The following is a 14,715-nucleotide window of genomic DNA, read 5'->3' as shown; positions in this document are numbered from 1 at the left end:
ATTAGGACCAGGAATGATTAAAAATGTTTTCAGATTTTCGGATGACCCCTTATGAAGGGGGTCGTCCATAGAAGACAAATATTGTTTTCGCGATATTGACGTTACTTTTCGTCGGATCGTGTTGAAAATTTGCACATGACTGTTTTGAAAGACAAGCAATTGATTTCAGGTGTCAAATTTTGTGTAAGAGGTCAGCCAAAGGGGTCGTCTATATTAACTGTTCGCTGTTTTTGCGATATTGACGTTATTATAAGTCGTATTCTGATGAAAATTGGGACACGATAGTTTCGAGTGACGTGCAATCGATTTGAGGTATCAAATTTAGTGTAAGGGGCCGGCAAAAGGGGTCGTCCATATTAAATTTTCAGAATCTTAGTGATATTATCGTTTTTATACATCGGATTGGGATGAAAATTTGCACATAGGAGTTATTAGGGACAAACAACTGATTTCATTTATCCAAACTAAAATCAGAAGTCGGCCAAAGGGGTCGTCCATATTAACTATTCACTGTTGATGCGGTATTGTTGTTATGATACATCGGATTCAGACGAAAAATGGTACACGACAGTTTTGAGAGATGAGCAATGGATTTCAGGTATTAAATTCAGTTTAAGGGGCCGGCAAAAAGGGTCGTCCATATAAACCTTTCAATATTTTTGCAATATCGTCGTTATTATACTTCGGATTGGGATGAAAATTTGCACACGGTAGTTTTCAGGGACGGGCAATCGATTTCAGATGTCAAATGTTTTGCCAAGGGTCAACGAAAGGGGTCGTCCATATAAATTCATTTTTCATTATTTTTAGCAATATTGACGTTATTATACAATGGATTGCTTTGAAAATTTGCACACGGGAGTGTTGAGGGAAGGGCAATCGATTTCAGATATCAAAGATTATATAAGAGCCCCCGAAAGGGGTATATTTAGCTTTTTAGCAATAATTGCGTTGTTATACAATGATTTTGTCAAAATTTAAACACGTGGTTTTTCATTCCTTATTTCAAATTTAGTAGCAGACGACAGACGAAGTGATCGTCCAATATTTTTGCCATTATTACCTAACAATGAATTATGAAGTGCATTTGGAAAATGCTTGGCAATTGACTTTCATACAAACTATTCATGACATATTCCAAGTTGAAAGCGAAACGGAGTTCGTATGGGATCAGCTAGTATTGAAATAAAAATTGAATGAGTGTTGTGGTATACAAATGATGCATCTAACCCTGCTTTTGCATGATGCCCCGTTTGACGGTACCTTCCACCTATTTGCAACAACGAAGAACAACACCAAGTACTAGACAACAACTAATTTGCACAATTCAAAGTGAATTTTGAAAAATCTAGCCAGTTAAACACTTATATCCTTTCTTTGTCTCGAAGCAAAGAATTTAATCCACATAATTTATTGCCCCAGTTCTTCCATCAATCACTCCAGTAGTATGGATTAGAATCCGTCGAGTGTATGTTTTCTTTTTTTAAAAGGAGTTTTCTCGTGCTAAACATCAATTGTGTAATTCGATCATCAATTTTCCAACAACAATTAATGTCAATAGAAAATAAAAACCAAATACAAACGTAATTTTTGAAAACGGCTTCTTCAGTTGATTTATCTTAAACATTTTTTGTGATCGGCACGCTATGCCACTAAAAACGATTTTATTTTCACCCGCAATCCAGTATCAAATTTCAACTTAAGAAATTCGTCCTTCTTAAAATTTGACCTAAGAGTAATGCAAATGACATGCCATTTGAAAGCATACAACAACAATGGGCAAACTGAGCCAGTATTCATTTCACGTTTGCGTGTGTAAGCCCCTATTTCTTGGAAAACCCCCATTCGTAGCTTAACATTAATTAAAAATGTACCAACTGAGTGTCAACAGGAATTCGGAATGCAAATTTCTGCCGGAGCCCACCTTTGGCAAAAGCTAATTGCTCGGTTACGCGGCAACAATAAACCATGGAATGTTCTGGGGAAAAAAAACCCTTCTCTTAAACCATTATTGGTTGGAAAGCATTATTTTTGTGTCCCTCTACGAAAACCTTCAGGGTCCTGCGGAAAAAGAGGGAATCATCATCCATCAGCCCTCGTCAACTACCCACAGCGTGATAAACGCAAGCTTTGAGGTTGGTAATTGAGGTTTTTTTTGTTGCTTCTTTGAAACCCCTTAATGACCCCATCAAACTCGATGGAAGTCTGTTTTGAGCACTTCGTGGAGTAATTGGAAACAGTTTATTATTCATTCCGGAGCGGGCCGGAAAATCGAGACGAAAAAGCCAATGATGAAAAGTAGTGTCCCGGGTCAATACCGCAAAGCTTGAATGGATTTTGCCTATCGGGATTTGCTAATGGTTAACCAATATTGATGAAGGCCGGTTCGATAACCCAATTTTCGGATGGGTGCGGACATACGAGCTGAACGTTTTGTGATTTTATGTTGTGAAATGAGGTTATTTCATCGTAAAATAATATGATTGTAGAATAAAACTGAAACGTAGGTTTACCCACTGTTGACCAAGTTGCGTTTTTAAGCCATTTTTTTTAGAGCTGTGGTCAGGAGTCTTAGTCTTGTGTTTTGAAATTCATTCAATGGTCTGAACAAAAAAAAATTCTATTAATTATTCGAACAGCATTGGTGGTACCCACTGTCCCTGATTTAAAAACCAATTTTGAATGAATTTATTGATCGTATTTGAAATTTGACGTAAATTTTTTTTCAATCTCGTAATGACTTGGCCTTGAAAGACCGACAATTATCATCGATACAATTAGTTTTTAAAATCAATCATATATTGCTGTTGATGAACAAAAAGCTATAGAAAAAAAACTAACTTCGAATCAATCTATTGTCTACATATAAATTTTGCATTAAAACTTGCTTGAAAGAAATCAAACTCAAAAGTTTTGACAAAAATTGAAAAGTTTAAATCAAACCAATTTCGGGCATCACTGCAATGTGGTACAGAACATCGATCTAGCTGTACTAAATTAATAGCGTCCAGGGAAGAAGAGATAGATATATGGTGTCTTGGTCATTGTTGTTAAGTTTGCCAAGAAGTATATTATGGTATGACATTTCTTATCAAGGGATAATTCCACAGAATTTTGATTCAAATATTAACTGATGATACCTCGAAGTCTTTGGAAGTTAACTTGTTTTGATTAAAATTGATTTAAATTTTAAATTGTTTTATGATAATGTTTTATTTAAAGAAAAAGCTTATTAAATAAATTTAAAGAGTACTTTTAATCTCTCAAAATTCAGCTTATTTCACTGGTTTTAACGCTAAGTTAAGATGAAAGAGTTTCCTCTTATGATTACCGAGAATGAATAACAATGGTTTTTCGAAAATTTGCGCTGTTCGATGAACAAGTCTTTGATAATCACTTAAAAATACACTGAACACTGTTTAAAGAGCTTCAGCAATTTCAAAACACATCATAATGTTAAAATTTGTAGATCCTAACTTGTTTCAACTTTGTTTTGAGGACAATTTTAACCAACTTCCAACGTTTCAGTTTAAAAAAAGGGTTTATTTATGGAGTGGAATCCAATGTTCTGAATTCGTCTTTGTAAATTTTGTACCTAAAAATTATAAATTTACGAAAGAAACGGAAAGTTTTTGAGAGACATGAACTATTAAGGAAGAAAGAACATAAGCCGCAAATATCATGAATTATTAGAAAAAGATTCAACGACTTTAACCGGATAAATTGAGCAAACTGTTATATTTTGATGAGGTTAACAACTTAGGGAAAGACACATAAGCCCTAATTTGAATATCAAAAGAGTTAGCATTTTTAACTTGCTTTCGATGGACCTCTTAAAGACAAATTTAATACTAAAGTATACTTATTGTGGAACTGAACAACAATTTCCAAAACAATGACTATTTGAGCGCTATCCATAAATACAGCTTTGATATTTTGCACCTTAATACTCGGGGGGTTGAATTCTTATATACAAGTTTTTGATAAATTATCAACTTTATATGGATCGCAAATCGATAAGGAAAATTCTATACCATTATTGCAACAATTTTTTTGGTGAAAAATTTTAAAAAAGGTAAATTTTATGAGTATTTACATTTTTTGAACTACGACGAAATTTATCGTTGATGAAAACTTTCACCACTTTCACTTTTTTCAAAAATTGTACAACCACAGGGGCAAAAAAGCTTAATTTTCAATACTTTTTCTTGGTTGAACCATCCATTTTTTTCCTTAATTTGGAAACGTATCAAAATTGCCCTAAAGCTGTATTCTTAAACTAGTATTCTTGAAGTTGTTGCTCTAATAACTGAAATATTTCAACATATTAACGACGTATAAACGAGAAGTAAGAAATGTAAATAGGGGTATGTGATCCTAAATGCGCATATCGGGTAATATGCGCATACAACGGTTTCACAAAATGGCTGATTTAAAACATATATTATCAGTTAAGTTTGGGGGTGATTCGCTTTTGATGACAGAAAGCTTAAAAATTTAAGTTGAAAGTCGAAAAAAATTATAACATTTCAACAAGTTTTGAAAGTACTACACAATGGGTAAAAAGTGTATTAACCGAGAAGAAATTCAATATCTTCCATCCTACACGAACCAAATCTATGAAATCCATTTATTACGTAACGCCCCTAGGGTAAGCTTGCCAGATTGCCCGGTTTTATCCGGGTTTGCCCGGATATTTGATGCAAGGATTTCAATAAAGTCCGGTCCGGCCCGGTTGCCCGGATATCGTGAAAAAAGTCCGGATTTTTTCACAATTTTCACAAAGAAACCCAAAAAAATCAAAGATTTTGAGTAAGTTTTAGCAAAATCGACTAACGGTATGGAAATTTTCAACGGTTGTTTCAAATAATTTCGCTGATTTACTTTTATAAACCTTTAAATATTTAAGTGTTACAAAAAGTTATTGGAAATTTCATTTTTTTTTGCATTTTTTCTTTGCTTTTATGTACAATTACATCTAAATTTGGCCCGGTTTTTGCCCGGTTTTTGGATTTGAAAAATTTAAATTCATGCCCGGATTTTGCCAGGTTTTTTTGAAAAAATGCCCGGAATTGCTTGGCCCGGATGGGGGTGTAAAAAATTCTGGCAACCTTACCCTAGGGGGGTGAAGGGGACAGCTCTAGTGTTCGAATTGTGACACAGGGGAGGGGGGAGGTATGCTCAACGTTACGTAACAGTTTCATTCATTCAACGATTCTCATTCTGCTCGCAGCTATTTGGTAGTAAAGCCAATTTCATGCCATGTTATGCCAATTCTGACAAATCCAAAGTCAGCTTAGAAGCTCTAAACTTCAACATCTTTGAAGCTGGATGCTGATTTCCTTATAATATGAACTGCATTGCTATGGAACTATTGTTTGAGAACCGAATATTTTTGAAAAAACTAACACAAACACGTACAGGATCTCAATGAAACATGATGTTTCCTCGAAGAGATTCCTTTTTTCTTAACTCTAAGCGTACATCCTTCGAGGATATGATGGCTAGCATCTTCCAAATGCTAAAACCACCAACCCACCGAAAGTGTAATATGTATGCCGTGACCGGGATTCGATCTCATAGAATCCAGGCTTAGAAGACTTGAAGGCTATCCTCTACGCCTCGGGCGGCGGAATATTACGAAAAATATTTTAAAAAATATTTTACATACATGTATGTAAAAATATTTTACATACACAAGCTAAACTACCAGTTAACAAGCGTAGATCAATTCATATCATGGCTTTCAATAAGATTGAACAGAAAGTAATAACTATTGTGTACTAAGACGCAATCAGGATAGATGTGGACTCTGATAGTGAAGATCTGAAAACATTTTGTTGTATAACTGGACCTTTAATAGTTTGTTGAGTTTAGTAAAGAAAATTGACATCTTACATGGACAAAATCTATAAATAACTTTTGTTTTATGTAATCAGAAGAACGAAACCTCTAATTTCCCTATATTTTTTAAATGATCCAGAAAAACACTGATTTGGACACAAAAATTTTAGCAATTTCTCTATATGTTTCAATTAATTTTGGAAAAAGATAGATCAGACTTGAAGATTTTGAACCGAATGAGACCTATCTTGTATGATATTCTCCGAGAAATCGAATGAAGGCTACTATGTTAGTATTCTTTTTAAATTTTTTTGTAATCAGGCGTGGAGAAGTCAAGGTTTGCTGAACAATAATTTTATCATGATGAAAGGAAAGGATATGAAGTTTTCGAAATTAAATGTTTTCTTAATAATTTATTTAATGTTTATGCTAAGGCAATTTAATTCGACAAATTTGTTTAAATTAGTTATTTTAATCAATGTCAAAAATGGTCGCTAAGCAGTAAACCGTATATATTTTCAATAAAAGTTAAGTATATGAGAATGCAGTTTTTTCGTTGATAAAATCTTTTGAAAAGTTAACTTTTTCAAAGGATTTTATAGAGGTTTTTCAAAACCATTTTTTTCTGTTTTATCAATGTTTCTTTTCAAGAGCGAGGAATGCCGCTATAACCAAGGTCAATGATCAGAGATAAGGTACAAAGAAATTAAAAATTTTAACATCAAAACTTTTAAAAATTTAAGCAAAGAACTTAAGTGTCTTGAAGCAAATGGATAAAAATCTAAGTCCACCTAAATTTGGAATTTCTGTTTGAAATAACCTTTTTCAGATCCATTTGAGGAGGATTACCCAAGGACCGATATCCAAAAGCTAACTTCTTTTAGCAAATAAGCTTCAAACGTAAAAAAAATCTATTCATGGAAACGTACGGTAATGTTGTCCACGTTTCTTTCTTCCTGTGATCCAGTTGTCTTTGCGTCTAATACTGCACAGTGGACCCGGCCGAGTAAAGATGGATAGTTAATGTACTTTTGCTACTCACCGGGATGCTGACATGATCTGGCTGTGTATGTATCAGAGGCATAAGCATAAGCATGAGACTTATATGGTTTTTTTCCAAGGAATCGAATGAAGTCTTTTTTTTTCGAGAAATTGATTGAAGGCTATTGGAGCCACCGCACGCATTGGAAAATTGACTTATTGCTGTTTTAACCTAAATTTCACTAAATTTTTACATATTGCAAAATAGCATGCTCGGAGTGGATAATTTTAAACCAAATGGGACTTATGTTATGTAATTTTTTCTGAGGAATCCAATGAAGTCTGTTTGACCCACGGCACGCTTAAGAAAATGAAGCTATCGCTGTTTTTACCCACTTTCCCCCTACATGTTTCGAGTAATTAATGAAAAACAAGTTTTGACTTGAAATTTTTGAGCACTATGAGATTTTCTTGAGTGGGGTTTTCCGAGAAATCAAACGAAGGCATTTTAGCCACCACACCTATCATAAACTGGAGTTATGGCTCTTTTTTTGGCTCTGTGAGAATATTCCAAAACACACTTGTTTGGAATAATTATACGCAAAAGTCAGTGAAAATAATGATAAGCATTATGTGTGTTCAATGAAAGTTAGTCGAAACAGGTTGAAATAGGTCGAAACAAGAAGGAATGGATTTTGACAGTTATCTGTCTTTTTCCAATTGACTTCGATGGATTTCAACCAGGTCGTCCGTTGAACATATTTACACCAATACTAATGCGTGTTTTCGGCGTTTTGCACACGAATTTCTAGACAGACCGGAACAGATCACGGGAAAATTTAGACGCGTTTCGTAACGGGCTAGAAAACAAGCATATATGGATTCCGGACAACAATAAGAGAATTTTGACCTTTACATTTACTTTAACATTTACATTTACATGGCCTTACATTATGACATTTACATTATGACCATTACATTTACTTTTACATTTACATTTACTGGAGGCTAATTGGACAAAAATGATATTTTGTTACCGTTGCGATATTCAACTCATTTAAGTTTGGCTTAATTCAATGTTTCTTTACTTTTTCATTCAGATTCAATATAAATTGATTTTTTTTTGTTAAGACTATAATCGTTTTACCATCATTATGGCATTCGCGACTTTATCAACGTTGCAGTTGGCGGATCGTTATTGAAAAACTTATCCGGTACAATTGTGTTCGATGTTTACTCTTGGGCTCGAACTCGCGGACATCTGCTCAGGAGACAACAGACTTGCCAACTGAGCTATATCACAAGCCCAAAAATTGGTAATTGTTGTTTGTTATTTGTTCATTTATTAAAATTATCAGAGCAAGATAGGTAACTAGGTTTAAAAATGCAGGACTCACAAGAACACAACTTGTAAACAGAGTTACACTGAAACAAATACACGAAATGGAGGTACTAGAATGGAACGACAGAGAACGCACAAATTAAAATATTTTAGTCCAGAATTAAGTGGTATAATTTGTATGGTTCAAGTGGAGCTACCTATAACAAGAAAAAAAGATTTCTTTCCACTTTAGCCGCCAAGACGTAAGGATCGTGATAAAGATCGTTATTTCTTTAAAACCTAACCTAAAAACACAAAAACAGGTGAAAAGACAAAGTTAAAAGTCTTACATATCTAACAAGCAACGTGCACAGCGGAAGACAAGAAGTGGTTGTGCGAAAGTACGAATCAGGTAAAGCGCGAGTTAAAGGAAATCCCGGTAGCCCTCGTTGAAGACTCATAATTTGTTGTTTCCACTAGGACCCAAAAGTCAAATCTGGTCCATGCATTCTGGGACTTCGTCGAATCGTCGAGGTCTTCATCTGGTACTGCCATTAAAACCAGACGAACAGGCGCCTAGCCGGAAATATTTGCATTCCGTGCGCCATCGGTAGGCTGAACGGATTCAACATCCGCTCCGGCCTGAGGAGCTGAAGAGGAATTGGCAGAGTTACTGCCAATTCTCGACAGCTGCCTAGCCACATCATCTGCAGATCCCCGAGCGTTCCGAGAAGTATCATCAGCAGCGAAGGCCGGCCCAACGAAACACACGACACACACAACACACAGGTATTCTAATAAAAAATCATTAAAACTATAATTTTGCAGAGATAGGGTGTTTAATTACTCCGAAGAGTCCGCGATCAGCAATTTTGTGAAAGCCGACCTTGAGGAGCTCCGTTCCTGCTCAAGATCGAGCTAGCCAGAAAAGAAGGCCTTTTGTGCCCACCCTCCACTGAGTCTCCAGAGGAACGACCAGGGATTCGAGGGCTTAGGTTTGGCCCCCTCTGGTCCAGACAGTAACAATTTTCAAGTTTTTTTAATTAGTCCGGTGAATTGACTCTTCCCCTTGCGTTGGTAATTTTAAGCAGGATAAAACAGCCATTTATTGTTCAATATTTATAATCAAAACCAAAGGCGACAGTTTTAGTAACAATAGCCTAGTTTCCCTTCAAAGCGTCAGCTTCCTACAGCTTTTTAAATGCTACAAAAATATATACAGTAAGATTAATTCAAATAAATCTATAAGGGACCCCGGGGCAGGCTTCCGAAAAGTACAGCTTCGCTATGACAGTTTTTTTCTTGCCAAGCAAACTGTCTCGGTTTTCCTTACCACTCGGTTCGCTGCTGTACCGTCGGTAACGAATCGAAACGGTTCGGCTACATCGCACACGTGCGAGAACCCAGGCAATAGGGGAACATGCCCTATTATGCGCCACCTAAGCGAATCGCTGATTTTCTATGTATTCCACGTACAAATTGTGTTGAAAATGGGTGGAATCGTTAAAGAAAAGTGTTTTCTACAAATGCCTATGATATTTTATTACTCAAATTGCTTTAGTTGCTTCAAAAACTTGATTTTTAAAAACCATATTCAAAGCCACAGAACAAAACTGTGTTGCAAATACGCGCCGCTGTGTATTCAATATGCGCCTAGCAGCCGATCACACCCGAAAGCAGCCGAAGACCAAAAACACACCAATACTTACAGACACTTTGACTGAAAAGAAAATCAAAATGGACTAATCAAAATTTTGAAAAAAATGAAAAGTAGATTTTTTGGGCTGTATTAACGCTCAAAATATGGTTTAAGACTTTTTGTTAATTTTCAATGAAAATTAGCCTTTTTGAAAAATTAATGCTATTTTCAGTCTACTACGATTGGCGCGTTATAACAAGCGCATGGGCCGTGATAGAACATACCCATAAAAAGCATACCTTTGCGACTTCAGTATGATTTTTTAGCATAAAATCATAGTTTAGATTCTCCTCTATCGATGTGTCAGAAAATATTGTCTTATTCGTTTTTCTCTGCTTGGTGACACCTTATTGAAAGTGTTTTAAAATTTAGATCAAAATGATGAAAAACCTAAATTGTGGAATTATCACTAAACAGGGGCATTTTAAGGAAAAATTCATACTTGCCATGACCAATGACAGCATTTAAAACAAATTGGTAATATTTTTCAGGCTTAAAATGTTTCAGATTCTTCAAAACAAAGGTGGCGCGTATTAGCCACATGGGGCGTTATATGAACTTTTCCCCTATCTGAACAATCTGCTCGAAGCATGCATTGCCGAAAGTGTTGTTCTTTAAGCTGTAGCGAACCCAACCGACAGTTCGGTTTTCATCCCCCCATCCTCCTGTTTCGAAAATAATTTCATCCTAACTGTCGGCGGCAGGGCGTGACAGTTTGGGCAGGACTGTCACGGGTGACTGTCGTGCCCATACCGTAGGCCCATGCCTGATCGTATGCGCTGCTGCTCGGTTCGAATAGATTGAACGATGCCATCGAGCAGCAGGATACGACCGAGGCGCAACGCGATGTGTGGTGCTGGTGCAGGTTAGGCGAAAAGGGAAGGGCAGGGTGATTGTGGTGATCACCACCCGCAGAAGCTTCAAGCAAGGGAAAATTCATACGTTCGTTCGAAATTAACTCGGCCCGAGCGAATCTCGGCTACAGTCGGACGGAGTAGGTAGTACTGACATGCGAAATTCAACGCTTTGAAAACTGTCACGAAGATTTTCCCAAAACTGTCACGGAGCTTAAAAAACTGTCATACCCACGAACAAACTCTCGCATGAGGTAAAACAAGGCATCACTGTACATCGCACGACCGCTCCTTTTTAAACTGTCGGGGAAGAAATATTCGGGGAGCTTTCATCGAGGTGCATGTGCGACGTTCGCAAGAATACTGTCGTTCGCCAGTACTTTTCGGAAGCCTGCCCCGGGGCAAGTGCAAACGTCTTCTACCGCACAGCACATGAATAATTGCAGAAAAAGTTAGCACAGCGACAATCCCACCGACTCGAAACACACAGAACCGACTGCCGACTGAATCCAAACATCCAGAGCACTTGACGAAAATGAAATGGCGAAAACGAAACAAAAACTCGCTCTCTGTCTGACACACACGCTGTATGTGTGCTTGTGTGGTAGAAATAAATCCTGCTTTCGAGCTGGATCGGTTTCGACTAGTTTCGATCGATTTCAACTTGCTCCGTTGAACAACGACCAGACCTGTTTCGACCAAAACATGAGCCAATGAACAACGACCACTTGACAGAAACTAGTCGAAACCAATCGCTACTTACGATTGAACGAAGCTTTTGTTTTATGACAATTCTGGTCAACCCCGTCTTAAGTTGGACGTTTTTAGAGGCTTAAACTTCGTTCAAGTTGCATAACTCAAATATAACAAATTTTATAATGAAACTTTATTCTTGAAAATTTACCACAACAATTTAGATTACTTAAATGATCTAAATTATAGTAGAATTTGCTCTAAAGATTTTTAAAATATGAGAATATACGGCATTTCAAGTTGTTTTCTGGCTGAGATTTCTTTGCGATCCCTAATGTCCTGAAATCATGTTTTATCGATCTTGAAAATTATTTTTAAAAATTCGATTCATCTCAGGGACGCATATTTCAAATTTATTTTGATTTCACATTTCAGAATCTGATTGGGTCTACATGTGACTATGTTTTATTTTCGAATTTCATATTTGAGCATTTAACACGCATTCTTGTTCAAATATTACTGCTCAATATTTAATTTTTTTTTTATTTCTTAATTTGAAACGGCTTTTAAAATTCTTGTCAGTAGTCATTCTATTCTACGCAAGAAGTATATACGTTAGAGAATCTAGAATAATTTATATTATTATGTACATTTGCGAATTGTAAAAGTTGAAATAAAGTTTGAGCTTTGAAGCTAGAATGAAACTTCATCATCATCATCAAATACGGCACTCAGACAGAATGCATTCTCGGAAGGAGGTGTAGAACTGATACCTACCAGAAATCAAGAATGAAAGCAAAAAAAGCTCAATAAGTTCCTGTAAATAAGTGACAGTGAAATATGAAACATTGTAAAGATATAACTGCCAGAAACGTGGTATAAAACTTCAGATTTTGATTCCAACAATATTAGTAGCTATTGTAAGGTTGCCAGAATTTTTTCAACACGTATCTTGGCAGGACAAATCAGGGCAATTTTATATAAAAACCTGACAAAACTCTGGCATTTGACTTCAAAATTGTCGACCAGAAATCCAGGTAATATATTCAAAAAATGTTGAACAAAGTGAATAAATCCGGGCAAAAACCGAGCATTTTTTTTCAATGAAATCCTGGCAGCCGGGACTACCCGGACTGTTCCCAAATTATACATTAAATATTCGGCTAAACCCGGGTAAACTGGCTTGATGTTTCTGCATTCACAGTTTTTTCTCTTCAAGTTTTCAATACGGTGTCAGAATTTGATCTAAAATTTGATTTCTAGAAGGTTGCTCAATTTCTCCAGCGTCAATCGAAAATCACTTATTCAAACACTCTGAACTGGATGAACAGCTCAACAACAAGCTCTCAACAACTCACCTGCTTCCGATTCCGTCAACGGCATCGTACCTTTGCGGAAAACTTTCTCCAGCTTCCGTCGAAAATGGCTGTGACATGTGGAAAATCCCGGCCCGGAATAAAGCATCCAAGCTGTGCGGCCTCTTTGGCGGTGCCAGTTGACGTGCCGGATTGCCACATTTGGGCCACTTACTTTTGCGATTTGATTTCACCGAATTGTGCCGAAATAGATTAATTGGACTCGCACCACCACTGCTGCTTAGGGAAAGCGAATTTTCCGCGGAATTTGAATGGTTCATTGAACTAATGGATTTTTCTCTTTGCACCGAAAACAGTAAACAAAGCTCTAGAAACGATAACAACAAACTCCTCGCAGATGGCAATAGAACATTAAATTCCCGAAATTGAGTTTCAAGCAAAGGCAAGCAAGTGTACTTAACGATTGAGCATTTTGAACTAGGTAACTTTTAGCACAAAACGTTCCAGTTTTATACCAACAAAACCAGATGGAACTTTTCCCTGGAAGTACTCTCTTCAAATGGCTCCGGTCACATCCAAACTGTTACTGTCGCAGGATGTCATCTGTTCGGTTGGCATATAAACTGGAAAAGCTGTGGGATGGAAAATTACTGTCCTATGTTCCATGTTGACATATAAATCTTCCAGCAGCCAACTTTCCGATGAAGGTTGGGAAGAATGAAAAATATAGAAAAAATGTTTTGACTGCACCCAACCTTTGAGCGAAATGCTTAAATTGTGTTGTTTATTAATTTTAGTCAATTAACGTTTTTAGATGAAATGTGTACCGACGTTCAGTGTTTTCCCGACAAAAAAAGAATGTTTTTCATTTCAAATGATAGGATAATATCTGTTTTATCACAAAAGATACAAAAACATAAACCCTGCACGTAATTGATCATTGAATGCAGGAATTTTAATCATAACTATCGTCCTCACAACATCAAAACATAACCGCAATCTAATAGCACTGATTTTTCACACTAAGCTTTCCGCAGTGTCATCATCATGTGTATGAATGAAATAATATATCATTAAATGGAAGCAACACTTGGCCTTTATCGATCATCAGCTGACAGTCAATGGAGACCCAATTGCATTACGTTTTGCTTTTAAACATCAAACAGAGGTCCCGCATTAGTCGTATTTTCAAATGTGTTAGTCAACCTATTATTAAATCAGTTCATTATACAAAAAAGCACGAACTCACGTGACCGTTGATAGACAATTTTTGTCCCTACACCATTTCACTTCAAATAGTCAACAGCACTGAAAAAGTGTAAGACTATCCACTAGCTATTAATTCAGTTGCTTTAACTCAATTACATATGGGTCATTCCATGCCAAGTAGCCAAGATAATAAATTGACCTTCTCCGATTTGGCTCTAAATCAGTATGATAACTTTTTGTAATGTATCTAAATAATAAAATCCATCCCCTCCCAATTGGAGCCACTCCATTCTTAAAATTTTTGTCTTGTTTTTTAAAAACAAAAAGTTTTTTGTGAATATCTCAAAAACCGCCAAAGCTGCAGAGGAGGTAAAACCATTGTTTTGAAGATTAAGTTATTGTCAATCAAATGTCATTGTAAAATTTTGTGTACAATGTTTTCAGACCAAATATTTTTGTATTTTAAAACTTAAAATGCGATTATCTCAAAATGCGCCCATTTATTTCGATTTTTATGGCGCCAATGTGTTAAGCGTTTCCATTGTTCATAAGAATCACTGATTCAATTCAAAGAATTTATCCTTTTTAAAAACTTTATAAATTCATAACTACTAATTCTTTAAAAAAGAGGGTTTTACATCATCTGTAGCTTCTATGATTTCTAAGATATTCACAGAAAAAATTGCTACTTTTGGGAAAAAGGCGAAAATGTTTAAGAATGGAGGGGCAGATCCGATTTACTAAAAACTTTAAATTATTTTAAAATATGTCATCCTACTAATAAAGGGCCACATCAGA

General features: G+C 36.1%; 1 protein-coding gene across 5 annotated transcripts in view; it reads right to left on the bottom strand.

Annotated features, from left to right (window-relative positions):
• The window catches only part of LOC129750729 (GTPase-activating Rap/Ran-GAP domain-like protein 3), a 599,756-nt gene that overhangs the window by 489,307 nt on the left and 95,734 nt on the right, over nucleotides 1–14,715 (bottom strand). Inside the window, exon 1 of one of the 5 annotated variants that reach the window (XM_055745738.1) lies at nucleotides 12,751–13,206. The exons of the other annotated variants lie outside the window; for them this stretch is intronic. Within the exon in view, the coding sequence (XP_055601713.1) occupies nucleotides 12,751–13,028 (278 nt within the window). The 5' untranslated portion in view covers nucleotides 13,029–13,206. Of the gene's footprint in view, nucleotides 1–12,750; nucleotides 13,207–14,715 lie in introns of those variants that run through there. 5 annotated transcript variants of the gene reach the window in all.

This window comes from Uranotaenia lowii, chromosome 3, assembly GCF_029784155.1.
Source record: "Uranotaenia lowii strain MFRU-FL chromosome 3, ASM2978415v1, whole genome shotgun sequence".
Lineage (NCBI taxonomy): Eukaryota > Metazoa > Arthropoda > Insecta > Diptera > Culicidae > Uranotaenia > Uranotaenia lowii.
The sequence above is the reverse complement of the archived record's forward strand: the minus strand, read 5'-3'. Positions and strand labels throughout refer to the sequence as shown.